The following is a 15,109-nucleotide window of genomic DNA, read 5'->3' as shown; positions in this document are numbered from 1 at the left end:
TTATAGTGTCCCATCATTGGTCAGTAAGGGGAATGGTGCTTCATCATTGGTGCCAGTAGGGGGAATGGTGCTCCATCCTTGGTGTCAGTAGGGGGAATGGTGCTCCATCCTTGGTGTCAGTAGGGGGAATGGTGCTCCATTCTTGGTGTCAGTAGGGGGAATGGTGCTCCATCCTTGGTGTCAGTAGGGGGAATGGTGCTCCATCCTTGGTGTCAGTAGTGGGAATGGTGCTCCATCCTTGGTGTCAGTAGGGGGAATGGTGCTCCCATCCTTGGTGTCAGTAGGGGGAATGGTTCTCCATCCTTGGTGTCAGTAGGGGGAATGGTGCTCCCATCCTTGGTGTCAGTAGGGGGAATGGTTCTCCATCCTTGGTGTCAGTAGGGGGAATGGTGCTCCATCCTTGGTGTCAGTAGGGAGAATGTTGCTCCATCGTTGGTGTCAGTAGGGGGAATGGGGCTCCATCCTTGGTGTCAGTAGGGGGAATGGTGCTCCATCCTTGGTGTCAGTAGGGGGAATGGTGCTCCATCTTTGGTGTCAGTAGGGGGAATGGTGCTCCATCCTTGGTGTCAGTAGGGGGAATGGTGCTCCATCCTTGGTGTCAGTAAGGGGAATGGTGCTCCATCCTTGGTGTCAGTAAGGGGAATGGTGCTCCATCCTTGGTGTCAGTAAGGGGAATGGTGCTCCATCCTTGGTGTCAGTAAGGGGAATGGTGCTCCATCCTTGGTGTCAGTAAGGGGAATGGTGCTCCATCCTTGGTGTCAGTAGCGGGAATGGTGCTTACATTGTTGGTGTCAGTAGGGGGAATGGTGCTCCATCCTTGGTGTCAGTAGGGGGAATGATGCTCCATTCTTGGTGTCAGTAGGGGGAATGGTGCTCCATCCTTGGTGTCAGTAGCAGTAATGGTGCTTACATTGTTGGTGTCAGTAGGGGGAATGGTGCTCCATCATTGGTGTCAGTAGCGGGAATGGTGCTTACATTGTTGGTGTCAGTAGGGGGAATGGTGCTCCATCATTGGTGTCAGTAGCGGGAATGGTGCTTACATTGTTGGTGTCAGTAGGGGGAATGGTGCTCCATCCTTGGTGTCAGTAGGGGGAATGGTGCTTCATCCTTGGTGTCAGTAGGGGGAATGGGGCTCCATCCTTGGTGTCAGTAGGGGGAATGGTGCTCCATCTTTGGTGTCAGTAGGGGGAATGGTGCTCCATCCTGGGTGTCAGTAGGGGGAATGGTGCTCCATCCTGGGTGTCATTATGGGGAATGGTGCTCCATCCTGGGTGTCAGTAGGGGGAATGGTGCTCCATCCTGGGTGTCAGTAGGGGGAATGGTGCTCCATTCTTGGTGTCAGTAGGGGGAATGGTGCTCCATCCTTGGTGTCAGTAGGGGGAATGGTGCTCCATCCTTGGTGTCAGTAGGGGGAATGGTGCTCCATCCTTGGTGTCAGTAGGGGGAATGGTGCTCCATCCTTGGTGTCAGTAGGGGGAATGGTGCTCCATCATTGGTGTCAGTAGGGGGAATGGTGCTCCATCCTTGGTGTCAGTAGGGGGAATGGTGCTCCATGGTTGGTGTCAGTAGGGGGAATGGTGCTCGCATTGTTGGTGTCAGTAGCGGGAATGGTGCTTACATTGTTGGTGTCAGTAAGGGGAATGGTGCTCCTTTGTTGGTGTCAGTAAGGGAATGGTGTTTCATCCTTGGTGTCAGTTGGTGCAATAGTACCCCAAGGGCCAGATAAAGGCAGCAAAGGGCCCAGCCCCTTTAACAGACAAGGAGTGGTTAGAGATGAAGACAAGGCTTTAGCTGTTGACTCTTGCTGAAAAGTCAACATTTGCATATTGATATCAGAGCCTCCATGTTCTCCAGGCTAAAGTTTATTTTCATATCGCTGAAAGACCAACCATTTAGCAAAGTGTTCTTCTTCCTTGCAGCTCTTCATCTGTCAGTACCACATTTGGCTGGCGGCGGACACCAAAGGCATCCTGGTCCTCATCCCGGGCAGCCCGGCGCTCAACATCATCATCAGCACCTTCATCTTCGTGTGCGCGGCCCACGAAATCTCCAACATAACCAACGACCTGGCCCAGATCTGCGTCCCGAAGGAAAGCTCGGCCCTGTTCAAGAGGTTACTGTGCATCACCGCCTTCTTTTTCACCCTCCTAATTTTATCGTCATTACAACATTAACAAGACTTCACAGACCGTCTCTCCGCGGCCCCCCGACCCGGCGGCCCCCAGCAGGCACTTTTTACGGCTTGTTTTGTAAATAGATAAACTATAGCGGGCCGAACCGGGGCAGAATCTGCCCCCCCAGCCGCGTCCATGAGCAGCACTGTACAGGACGACCGTTCCTTTTCTGAAAGCGACTTCCGTTCATACTCCTGGGTAAAGCCGCACGCGGAGGAGGTCTTTGGGGGGGCCGGGGAGATAAAAAAAAAAAGAGAAAAGATACCTCCAATTTGTTTTTTTTGTCACGGTAATCAGAGGTCGATCTTGTGAAGCACCACTGACCACTCAAGCTGTGAACAGTCGATCTTTAAGTGAGAACGTTGAACGGATACGAGTACAAAAAATATAGGACCTTTAAGGAAGTGTGCATTAAGTGCAATCCTTTGCGGGAATAAGATTTTAATTTGTGTAATTAAACATAATCGAAGTTCATAATTTATTTCTTAGGGAAAAGAAATATCCATAGTCGTATTTATTGTTTTGTTATGATGCCCTTGTCTGTTTAAAGGAGAGCTCCACTATGCGTGGATTGGTGAGGCGGGGGGGGGGGGGGGGCGGACTGTGCTGTTATCTCTCAGATTTGTGCACTCCTATGTCCTTTACTACGTGTATTCCCATCACCTCCAATAGAATTACAAGTAAAAGGTCACCAAGATCTTAAAATGCAACTAAACCTTCCTATTGTTTTCAGCCAAGGAGGCGGCCATCTTGGCCTCTGTTTGATCTTCAGCTGCCATGACGCTGCACATGTGATCAGTTATGACACCAGCCATTGGATGGTTGGATTGAAAGTACCGTACAGTGGAACCTCGGATTGCGAGTCACGCGGTTAACGCACGTTTCGCAATACGAGCGCTGTATTTAAAAAAAAAAACTAGGTTTCAAGCCAAAGAGGTGTGCAATACCGCGTTTGGCCTGAGGGGGGGGGGCGCCAGAGCCAAGCAGAGTCAAACGGCGCAGTTCGGAAAATCTTGGAAAGACTGGCCCAGATTCACAAAGCACTTACGCCGACGTATAACAAGATACGCCGACGTAAGTGCAAATGTGCGCCGTCGTATCTGTGCGCCAGACCTACAAACAGATATGCGCCTAAAACCAGGCTACACCCCGCCGACGTATAACAAGATACGCCGACGTAAGTGCAAATGTGCGCCGTCGTATCTGTGCGCCAGACCCACAAACAGATATGCGCCTAAAACCAGGCTACACCCCGCCGACGTCGCTTGCTTACGCCGGCGTAGAGTGGGCGCACATTTAGGCTGGGTGCATGGTGCCGCTCCCATTGATTAGCCATTCAAACATGCAAATGAGGGAAATACGGCGATTCACGAACCTGCGTGCGCCCGACGCAGGCTACGAGAGGTGCGCGCAAGTTGTACGTCCGGCGTAAAGTTAGGCCCCATAAAGGAGATGCAACCCAGCAGCTGACGTGCAAAGGTCTGCACCAGGGAACACAAGCCGGCGTATTTTACATTGGACGTGTGTCTGGCTGGGTGTAGGTTACGTTCACGTCATACAAAGTGATCCGGCGTAGTTTAGGCAGTTGTCCCGACGTGGTTGTGAGCAGGCGCAGGGGGATGCGTCCACGGCGCATGCGCAGTTTGTGATACATATCTGTCTGGCGCTCGGCCCATCATTTGCATGGGGTCACGCCCACTTCCACCTACGCCTTCAAAACCTACGCCAACGCAGCGTTGGGAGCAATAGCTTGCTAGATGCAGTGCTTGCCTCTCCGCGCTGTGTCGGTATGGCGTACAGAATTTGCGTTACGGCGGCGTAATGTGCGCCCACCTCACTGTGAATCTGGGCCTCTGTTCCCGAGTTCAGCCAAGGTGTCCTCGGCCCTTTCCGAGTGTTTACGAGGCTCTCCGGCGCCCCCCACCTGTGGCCGCATGCGGTATTGCATGCCATTGAAGTCAATGTGAAACAAATTATTTTCGTTTCCATTGACTTCTATGGGAAAACTCGCTTTGATTTGTGAATACTTTGGGTTACGAGCATTCTCCGGGAACAAATTATTCTCTTAATCTGAGGTTCCACAACCTTTGGTACAACCAAATGTGACAGTTACATTTCTGGAACTTGCTGGAATGCAACTGTTTTTTCAAACTGTTAAATCGATGGGTTTAGTTCTGCTTTAAAATGGAACTAAACCCATCAATTTAACAGTATAAAAAAAAATCATTGCATTCCTGGAAATGTAAGGCTGGGTTCACGTATATGCAGATTGGATGCGCTTTCAACCGCATCCAATTTGCGTTACATATGAACCCGGTAGCCATCTCTATGGAGCCGGCATCTGTACGTTTTAAATAAGTCCTGTGCGTTTTTCAGTCCCGTACCTGAATCGCAATTGTACCAGTGAACAAAACCGCACCGGACTCCTTTTAACCACTTCAGCCCCAGAAGAATTTACTCCCTTCCTGACCAGAGCACTTTTTGCGATACGGCGCTGCACAGACGTGCGGCGTGGCTCCCAAACAAAATGTACGTCCTTTTTTCCCACAAATAGAGATTTCTTTTGGTGGTATTTGATCACCTCTGCGGTTTTTATTTTTTGCGCTATAAACAAAAAAAGAGCGACAATTTAGAAAAAAAGCAATTTTTACTTTTTGCTATAATAAATAACCCCAACAATATATATAAAAAAGTCTTTCTCAGTTTAGGCCGATTTATGTATTCTTCTACATATTTTTGGTAAAGAAAATCGCAATAAGCGTATATTGATTGGTTTGCGCAAAAGCTATAGCGTCTACAAAATAGGGGATCGTTTTATGGCATTTTTATTATTATTATTATTATTTTTTTTTTACAGTAATGGCGGTGATCTGCGTTTTTTTTTTTTAACTGCGATATTGCGGCGGACACATCGAACACTATTTTTGGACCATTGTAATTTTTATAGCGATCAGTGCTATAAAAATGCACTGATTACTGTGTAAATGACACTGGCAAGGAAGGGGTTAAACACTAGGGGGCGATGAAGGGGTTAAGTGTGTCCTAGGGAGTGATTCTAACTGTGTGGGTGTTGTGCCACAAGTGACACGACGTTGATCACTGCTCCCGATGACAGGGAGCAGTAGATCCCTGTCACTAGGCAGAACGGGGAAATGCCTTGTTTACATAAGCATCTCCCAGTTCTGCCTCTCCTCCCCGCAATCGCGGGATGCCGGCGATTATCGAGTTTGTGGGACCACACTCATTGCTTTGAACCACATCCAATTAGTGTGACGTGTGAATCCAGCAGCCATCTCTATGGAGCTGCTTCACATATCAGGCATCGGTGCGTTTTTTCAGTCTGTTTCGGGTGCGATTTCAAGTAAAAATTTGCACCTGAATCGCAGTTGAACAAAACCGCACCGGACTCCTTTTAAAAATCACGAAGAAACCGCGGCTGGACCAACTGTCGCATTTGATTGTGGCCTCCACCAAACTGTCACACCATCCAATGGCTGATGTCATAACTGATCACATGTGCAGCACCATGGCCGTCCAAGATGAAACAGAGGCCAAGATGGCAGCTTCCTTGGCTGAGAAGGATAAAGAGGGTTTAGTTCCACTTTTAAAGTGGTGGAAAAAAGCCTAAGTTGAACTATTCTTAACTTTTAACTATTCTCCCCTCCCCCTCCTCCTACCTATCCCACCTATTCTATATATAAAAAAAAGGTTATATGTACTTGCCTATTTTTAATCCGCTCTGGTTCAGTTGTGTGATCCTGCAGCTCCGGCTTTGGCTTAAGACAACTAGGAATTCTGGGAGCTGTGACGTCACTCATAGGCTCACAGCTGTTGTCGAAGCTCCCTCCTCTCCCCTGCAGCAGCCGCTTACTGACATATAGGAGCCAAAACTGCAAGATCATGTGACCAGGAGAGATTAAAAATAGGTAAGTACATTTTATATATAAATATATGTTAGATGTATAGTATACTCCTGTGTAGAAAATGTACACAATCTGGCTCCCAGTATGCAGCTCAGGCCAGTTTAATTTCTGAGCTTTTTCTACAGGTGGGGAATTCCCACCATCCCTGCAGCAGGTCAGGGGTCTGCTGAATTTCTTCATATATTCCTAGACTGTCCACTAGGGGGGGGCTTGTCACCAGCATTATGGGCTTCTAGGTTTCAGTTTTAAAGGGCCAGTAGTCAGTAATTGGGAAATCAATCAATCAATAAGTTACATTTACAGATATATGTGATCGGAAACGCTGATGTAAGAAATTAATCTGTGAGAGATTTTTTTTGTACATGTCGCTAATCGCTGTCCTGCATCCCTTGGAAGCGTCGACGCTGCGGACGCCCCGGTGAGCCGCCTTTTACAAATTTGTTAAAGCGATGCCAAATACTTCATGTTTTTGTACAGCTGTCGGAATCTTTTTACTGATGTATTTGTAAATGGAAATATTGGATCATTTGTGTAAATTTGTAGTTTTAGGGTTACTGGACTTTTAAAGTGAACCCGTGCTTTACTCATGCAGGGAGAAGTAACAGGTTCACGGGGGGGAATAAAAAAAAGTATTTATTTGGTGCGTCTCTGCGATACATGAGCATTTCACCACGATTTGTGTCTCTAGAAAGGTACAGACAAAGGATCTGCCAGAAATCCAGCGAGCTCCTAACTTCCTGTAGTGAGCTGACAATGCTGCCTCCGCTGCACTGAAATTCCCGGCAGTGTTGTCAGCCCTGTCTGATTCCCCCCGTTGTACTACAGAGCACCACCCCCTCTCTCCATCTTCATAAATAAGGTTCTATAGTCTTACAGAGGAGAACTCAGGCAGGACTGACAACACTGCTTGGAATTTTAGTCAGTGTTGTCAGCTCACTACAGGATGTTAGGAACTCACTAGATTTCTGGTATTTCTCTATACTTGCAGCATTTATAGGGAGACGCAGCATTGGGAAAATGTGCATGTACTTCCCAGACATACACTTTATCTGCTGACCCGACCAGCTGCACATATCTTACCTTCCATTCCCTAACCTTGATGCTCTCTTCTGCCACCAGATACTATAAAATACCCGTTACAAGGGAAGCTTGTAACTTGCTCCCCTTGGCAGCACTGGTGCTTGGTGATTGGGCCAGTGCTATCACATGGGGGTTGGGGAAAGGCTCTTTGCTCTCACGTTGGGGATCTGGTGAGTCTTCAGCCCTGGTGATTGGGCCAGTGCTATCACATGGGGGTTGGGGAAAGGCTCTTTGCTCTCACGTTGGGGATCTGGTGAGTCTTCAGCCCTGGTGATTGGGCCAGTGCTATCACATGGGGGTTGGGGAAAGGCTCTTTGCTCTCACGTTGGGGATCTGGTGAGTCTTCAGCCCTGGTGATTGGGCCAGTGCTATCACATGGGGGTTGGGGAAAGGCTCTTTGCTCTCACGTTGGGGATCTGGTGAGTCTTCAGCCCTGGTGATTGGGCCAGTGCTATCACATGGGGGTTGGGGAAATGCTCTTTGCTCTCATGTTGGGGATCTAGTGAGTCTTCAGCCCTGGTGATTGGGCCAGTGCTATCACATGGGGGTTGGGGAAATGCTCTTTGCTCTCACGTTGGGGATCTAGTGAGTCTTCAGCCCTGGTGATTGGGCCAGTGCTATCACATGGGGGTTGGGGAAATGCTCTTTGCTCTCACGTTGGGGATCTAGTGAGTCTTCAGCCCTGGTGATTGGGCCAGTGCTATCACATGGGGGTTGGGGAAAGGCTCTTTGCTCTCACGTTGGGGATCTAGTGAGTCTTCAGCCCTGGTAATTGGGCCAGCGCTATCACATGGGGGTTGGGGAAAGGCATCTTTGCTCTCACGTTGGGGATCTGGTGAGTCTTCAGCCCTGGTGATTGGGCCAGTGCTATCACATGGGGAATTGATATAAGGAAAGACAGGATGGACAGCCGCACTCCAAAAAAAAACATAAGGTTGTCTTTACTGTCCATCCCGTCTTTCCTTATATCAATTGCTTCGTGCATTGCCAGCACCCTTGATTTCCTGAACTGCTGATGATTTTCCCAACACACCCACCTGGAGCGGTTACTCCCTTCCATTCGCTATCACATGGGGGTTGGGGAAAGGCTCTTTGCTCTCACGTTGGGGATCTGGTGAGTCTTCAGCCCTTGTGATTGATCCAGTGCTGTCATGCGGATGGTAATAGTGATTTCTTCCCTTGTGATTAGCCCAATTCTGTCATATGGGAAATGGGGACGAGTCTTCATCCCTCGCGATTGGCACACCATTGCCATATGTGGGTTGGGAGAGAGTCCTCAGGCTTTGTGATTGGCCTAGTGCTGTCATATAGTGGCTGGGTGAGAGAGTCTTAAGTCCTCTAGATTGGCCCAATGCTGCCATTTGTGTGTTGGGGGAAGTGTCTCCAGGCTTCGTGATTGTCCCATTGGTGTTTTATGGTGGTTGGTGAGAGTCTTCAGCCTTCTGATTGACCAGTGCTGTCATTTAGGGGTTGGTGAGAGTTTTCAGCCCTCGTAATTGACCCTGTACAATCATAATAGGGCTGGTAGAGAGTCTTCAACTTTTGCGATTGTCTCATTGGTGTCTTATGTTGGTTGGTGAGAGTCTTCAGCCTTCTGATTGGTCCAGTGCTGTCATATGGGTGTTGGGAGAATGTCTTCAGCCCTCGTAATTGACCCAGTACAATCGTAATAGGGCTGGTAGAGTGTCTTGACCTTTGTTATTGTCCCAGTGCTGTCATGTAGAGGTTGTGGGAAGTCTTCAGTCCTCATAATTGGCCCTGTGATGTCATATGGGGGCTGGGAGAGAGTTTTCAGCCTTAGTGATTGTCCCAGTGCTTTCATATGGGGGCAGGGAGAGAGTCCTTAACCTTCTCATTGGCCCATTGCAGTCATATTGGGGCTGGTAGAGTCTTCAGCCTTTGTGATTGACCCAGTGCTGTCATATGCAGGTTGTGGGAAGTCTTCAGTCCTCATAATTGGCCTAGTGCTGTCATATGGGGGCAGGGAAAGAGACCTCAGCCTTCTGATTGGCCCATTGCTGTCATATTGGGGCTGGTAGCCTTTCTTATTGACCCAGTGCTGTCATATGGAAGTTGTGGGAAGTCTTCAGTCTTTAATTGACGCGTTGCTGCCATATTGGGGCTGGTTGAATATATTTAGCCTTTGTGATTGACCCAGTGCTGTCATATGGAGGTTGGGGAAAGTCATCATCCCTTATAATTGGCCCAGTGCTGTCATATGGAGGTTGGGGAAAGTCATCATCCCTTATTATTGGCCCAGTGCTGTCATATGAAGGTTGGGGAAAGTCATCATCCCTTATTATTGGCCCAGTGCTGTCATATGGAGGTTGGGGAAAGTCATCATCCCTTATAATTGGCCCAGTGCTGTCATATGGAGGTTGGGGAAAGTCATCATGCCTTATAATTGGCCCAGTGCTGTCATATGGAGGTTGGGGAAAGTCATCATCCCTTATAATTGGCCCAGTTCTGTCATATGGAGGTTGGGGAAAGTCATCATCCCTTATTATTGGCCCAGTGCTGTCATATGAAGGTTGGGGAAAGTCATCATCCCTTATTATTGGCCCAGTGCTGTCATATGGAGGTTGGGGAAAGTCATCATCCCTTATAATTGGCCCAGTGCTGTCATATGGAGGTTGGGGAAAGTCATCATCCCTTATAATTGGCCCAGTGCTGTCATATGGGGGCTAGGAGAGAGTATTATTGCCTTCGTAATTGGCCCAGTGCTGTCATATGGTGTCTATAATCCTCGTGATTGGCCTAGTGCTGTCATATGGTTATTGGGAAGAGAGTCTTTAGTCCTAACCTAGGACTTCTCTTCTCTCCCATTGGGTGAGTCCTCTTGGTAAGGGGTGCAGTGTAAAGAACCTGTTGCTTTATCTTTCATAGGCAAAGGACAGGTTTCAGAGACGTCGGTCCTTTTTCCTGCATGCTACCTACTGAATGACTGACCTGGAACAAGCTCACAATTGCTGGCTGCGTTCTTGTCACTTCCTGTGTCATGACGCCGGTGTGACGGCTGCCCTGGAACCGGCACTTCAAAAAACAAGTCGGCTTCCAACTTCACCTCCTGACAGATTCCTTGTAATGTGGGCAGTTTATGAAAAGATTCCTTTGAAGATCCTTCCTTCTCTCAGCTGGAGAAGCTGTCCATCCTGTGATTATATTCGAAAACCTGTTCTGGGTTTTGGCCCCGTATGGATTTGGACTGATGTGTGTGCGTGTGTGTGTGTGTGTGTGTGTGTGTGTGTGTGTGTGTGTGTGTGTCTATACATTTATCAGTCTTTGTATAGCCTGGAAATGAAAATTTTTGAAAATGTAAATAGGTTTTAAGTCTTTTTTTTTTATTATTATTTTATTTATAAAATCTGCTTTATTTTACGTTCTTTTTTTATGGAGTCTGTTCATCCCCGGTGGTAATGGGTGGTCAGCCTGGCCATACATGTTTGTAATCTAATTGTACAATATCTATAAAGTGTAAATGCTTACCTATATAATCCATTCTATTTGTATCCAGTCGGGAAGGCTATTGCACTGCTTAGGCCGCATTCACACCTGAGCGTAGCGTTTTCGGTCGTGTTGTCGCGCGTTTTCACACGTTTTTACGTGTTTTCACGCGTTTGCATACAGCGTTGTCCGACGTTTTTTATTTTAGCCAACAGGAAAAATGATCATCTCTTTCATCACTTGTTGCTATGTTTGTAGATTTTTTTTTTTATTTTCTTCCTGGGTGAAAAGTTCTATTTCACAGAACAGATTAAAGCGTCAAAACGCCCGTAGAAACGCTCGTTGTCGCGCTAGACGCTTGAATCAAGAGTTTCCATTAGTTTCTATGGGAATACAAACGTTCAAAAACGCCATATCAGCCCAATTCCATCGACAAAAAAGGGTCCAAAACTTGTTTGAGCTTCAGGCGTTTTGGAGTGGAGATGCGAACCATCTCCATAGAGAATAATGGATTTTTTCCCCTCTAGCGTTTTATAGCTTTAGGCTGCATTCACACCTGAGCGTTTTGTCGCCTGAAGCGCGACGCCCCAAAACGCTAGAGGGGAAAAAATACATTATTCTCTATGGAGAAGGTTCACATCTCCACTACAAAACGCCTGACGCCGAACGCTTGAAGCCCAAACAAGTTCTGGACCCTTTTTTGTCGCTCGCATTTGGGCGTTTTACATTGGTGACCCTAGACCTGTAAAAAAATCGTGGTAAAAAACGCTGCGTTTTGTCGCGGTAAAAAATGCAGCAAAACACTACGCTCAGATGTGAATGCAGCCTAAGGCTACAAAACGCTCAGGTGTGAATGCAGCCTTAGTTGTTGGTTGATCCTAATTGGATTATACAATCAGATTGTAACCTGTATAGCCGGCATTAACGGGTTCTGGAAATACAAGAGTCCAATTGATTTCTGGGTAAAAGCCATGTGTGGCCGCTATGCAAAAAAAAAAAAAGACAACCAATTTGCAAAATACCCCAGAAGCCAGGTGACCGTAAGATGTTTTCATGCTGCAGCGTGGCGCAAGAGGCGTGAGCTCCCGATCATGTGACAATCGCAACGGTCACATGATTGAGAAGCCACGCCGGTGTCAAGTGGTTAAAGGGGTTACATTTAAAAGTTGAAAGGATGGACAGCCGCACCTCCAAAAAAAAACGTAGGTTGTCTTTATTTAAAAATGTTTTAGATGGAAAATGCACTACAAATAACAGCAAAGGGTGGAATACATCCTACGCGTTTCGCACTGCAATCAGTGCTTAGTCATGAGCCATGACTAAGCACTGATTGCAGTGCGAAACGTGTAGGCTGTATTCCACCCTTTGCTGTTATTTGAAGTGCATGTTCCATCTAATTTTTTTTTAAATAAAGACAACCTAAGGGTTTTTTTTGGAGGTGCGGCTGTCCATCCTTTCAACTTTTAAATTTTGCCTTGTACATTGCTGGTGACTTGTCCTTAAGGTTCCCCTAACGGGAAAGTTCCTTCAAGGACTGCGCAGGTGCAAACTTGCCGAAGGAAATCTCCGAACCTCGCCCGGCATCCAGGCTCATTCTTTAACATCCCCGTGGATTGGAGGATGTTAAAAAAAGAGCCAGGAGGCCGAGCGAGCGGAGTGAGCCGTCCGAGCGAAGCGAGGACGTGAGGCCGACTGGCCACTCACCTCAAATTCCACGTCGCCCTGGATGCCGGCCGAGGTTCGGAGATTTCCGTCGGCAAGTTTGCGCCTGCGCAGTCCTTAAAGGAACTTTCTCGTTAGCCGGAACCATATTGCCAGATCAGATTGCGCCTGCGCAGGAACTTTCACGATAGCCGGAACCATATCGGCAGATCACCGGCACTCCTGGCCTCCTGAGCAGCTACTGATTGTCCAGCAGACCCACCTGGAGCGGTAAATTCTCTTTCCCTTGGTTAAAGGGGTTTTGTAAAGGTTCATTTTTTATTTTCTAAATGAGTTCCTTTAGGCTAGCACATTGTTGGTTCACTTACCTTTTCCTTCCATTTCCCTTCTAAATGTTTTCTTTGAATTTCTCACTTCCTGTTTCTCCTCGGTAAGCTTGCCCCCATCATCTGAGCCGTTCTGGCTGGGGGGTTAGTCAGCGTGGTCGCCCCCCTCCCTTGGGACTACATCCCTGCGGGGAGACACTGTGAACATTCACAGGGATGTAGTCCCAAGGGAGGGGGCGAGCATGCTGACTAACCCCCAGCCAGTGTGGCTTGGATGATGGGGGCAAGCTTACTGAGGAGAGACAGGAAGTGAGAAATTCAAAGAAAAAAAAAAAACATTTAGGGCCAGATCCACAAAAGAATTACGCCGGCGTATCTATTGATACGCCGCGTAATTGTAAATTTCCCGCGTCGTATCTTTGTTTTGTATCCACAAAACAAGATACGACTGCATCTGGGATCGATCTCACAGGCGTACGTCTTAGTAAGCTGTCGGATCTTAGGTGCATTTTTCCGCCGGCCGCTAGGTGGCGTTTCCGTCGAATTCCGCGTCGAGTATGCAAATTAGCTAGTTACGGCGATCCACGAAAGTATGTCCGGCCGGCGCATTTTTTTACGTCGTCTGCGTTCGTCTTTTTCCGGCGTATAGTTACCCCTGCTATTATGAGGCGTACTCAATGTTAAGTATGGCCGTCGTTCCCGCGTCGAATTTTTAATTTTTTACGTCGTTTGCGTAAGTCGTTCGCGAATAGGGATTTGCGTAGAATGACGTCACCGTCGTAAACATTGTCTTGTTCCGGTTTAATTTCGAGCATGCGCACTGGGATACCCCCACGGACGGCGCATGCGCCGTTCAAAAAAAACATCGCTTACGTCAGGTCACGACGTATTTACAGAAAACACGCCCCCATCACATCCATTTGAATTGCGCGCCCTTACGCCGCCAAAGATACACTACGCCGCCGTAACTTACGACGCAAATTCTTTGAGGATTCCAAAAAAAAAGTAAGTTACGGCAGCGTAGTGTATCTTAGATACGCTACGCCCGACGCAAAAATGCGCCGATGTACGTGAATCTGCCCCTTAGAAGGGAAATGGAAGGAAAAGGTAAGTGAACAACAATGCACTAGCTTAAAGGAACCTATTTAGAATCTAAAAAACAAACCTTTACAACCCCTTTAAGACCATAGGGTCAAATAATCATTGCATGACATTTTCTGATTTGGACCAACTACCCCATGGGCAGTTTTACGTTTAGAACCCAGTTGGTGGGAAATCACTCAGCTGACGTCCGTGGAAATGTGACATTTACCCAGAAATCTTCTTAAGTTTTTTTCTTTTTTGAGAGAGGTATTGCCTGTTGATTTCCAAGAGGAACTACCAAGATGTCCACCTTCCTTCTACTCCAGACATGTGGGATGTGAATTCTAGATAATGATTTGGACTTGTTGGCTGTGTTGTGCTACTGATTCCTTTGGACCCACTGCAGTGGCTGCCATTTTTCTAGGCTTATTGAAGTTATCGATTCACCAGCAACTAGCCGTCTCTCTTGTTGATAGGCCGCTTCTTCTGAAACATGGGTTTGGTGAACAAAGATGGCAGCCTACCTGCTTTCTAAATGATATACAGGGCTGTCCTAGCTAATCTGATGGATGTCAGGGATATGTAGATGAAGATCTAATTAAAAGATCACAGCAAACGTTGGTGGAGAGCTCCGTTGTAATAGGCAAATTTTGTGGATCTGACCTTTCTAATGCCGCGTACACGCGATCGGAAATTCCAACAAGAAAACCGTGGTATTTTTCCCCATGGAATTTTGGCTCAAACTTGTGTCACACAAAATCCCGACCGTCAAGAACGCGGTGACGTACAACACTACGAAGAATGAAGCTCAATGCTTCCAAGCATGCGTCGACTTGATTCCGAGCATGCGTGAACTTTTCTTGTCGGAAAAATTGAGAAGTAGCTCTCAAATTTTTGCTGACAGAAAAAGTCCGATGGAGCCTACACACGGTTGGAACTTCTGACCACAAGCTCACATCAAACTTTTCTTGTCGGTCAATAAAAAATAAAAAAAAACTATTGTCGGAAATTCTGACCGTGTGTACGCGGCATAAGGGTATCTGTTGTGGAGCGTAGGCCATAAAACCAGCAGTCTATGGCAAAAGTTCCATTGTCGCCCTTCCAAAAAAATTCCAACACCCATTTTTAAAAGGGCAGGTTCCTCCACCCCAGATCATTGTGTCCTGCATTTTATTTGCCTCTTTGTCCCCTGTCCTCATGGACCTATCCACAGATCTCCACGGTTGTCTTTTTTACATTTTATCGGCATCTCCCTGAGTCTAGCTGTAGACATGAGATGGTGAAGAGATGATCTATTCCGTAGCCTAAACATAGCCCAAGCGGGAATGTACAGGGTGGGCCATTTATATGGATACACCAAAAACAAAAGTTGGATTCAAAATGGCCGACTTCAAAATGGCCGCCATGGTCACCACCC

General features: G+C 47.4%; 1 protein-coding gene across 1 annotated transcript in view; it reads left to right on the top strand.

The window, feature by feature from the left end:
* The window catches only part of CASD1 (CAS1 domain containing 1), a 74,441-nt gene extending 71,674 nt beyond the window's left edge, over positions 1–2,767 (top strand). The window contains exon 18 of the mRNA XM_040352318.1: positions 1,920–2,767. Within this exon, the coding sequence (XP_040208252.1) occupies positions 1,920–2,174 (255 nt within the window). The 3' untranslated portion in view covers positions 2,175–2,767. The remainder of the gene's footprint in view (positions 1–1,919) is intronic.
* The last annotated feature ends 12,342 nt before the right edge of the window (positions 2,768–15,109 follow it).

This window comes from Rana temporaria, chromosome 5, assembly GCF_905171775.1.
Source record: "Rana temporaria chromosome 5, aRanTem1.1, whole genome shotgun sequence".
Classification (NCBI taxonomy): Eukaryota; Metazoa; Chordata; class Amphibia; order Anura; family Ranidae; genus Rana; species Rana temporaria.
Note: the sequence above shows the minus strand (reverse complement) of the source record. Positions and strands in the feature narration are given on the sequence as shown.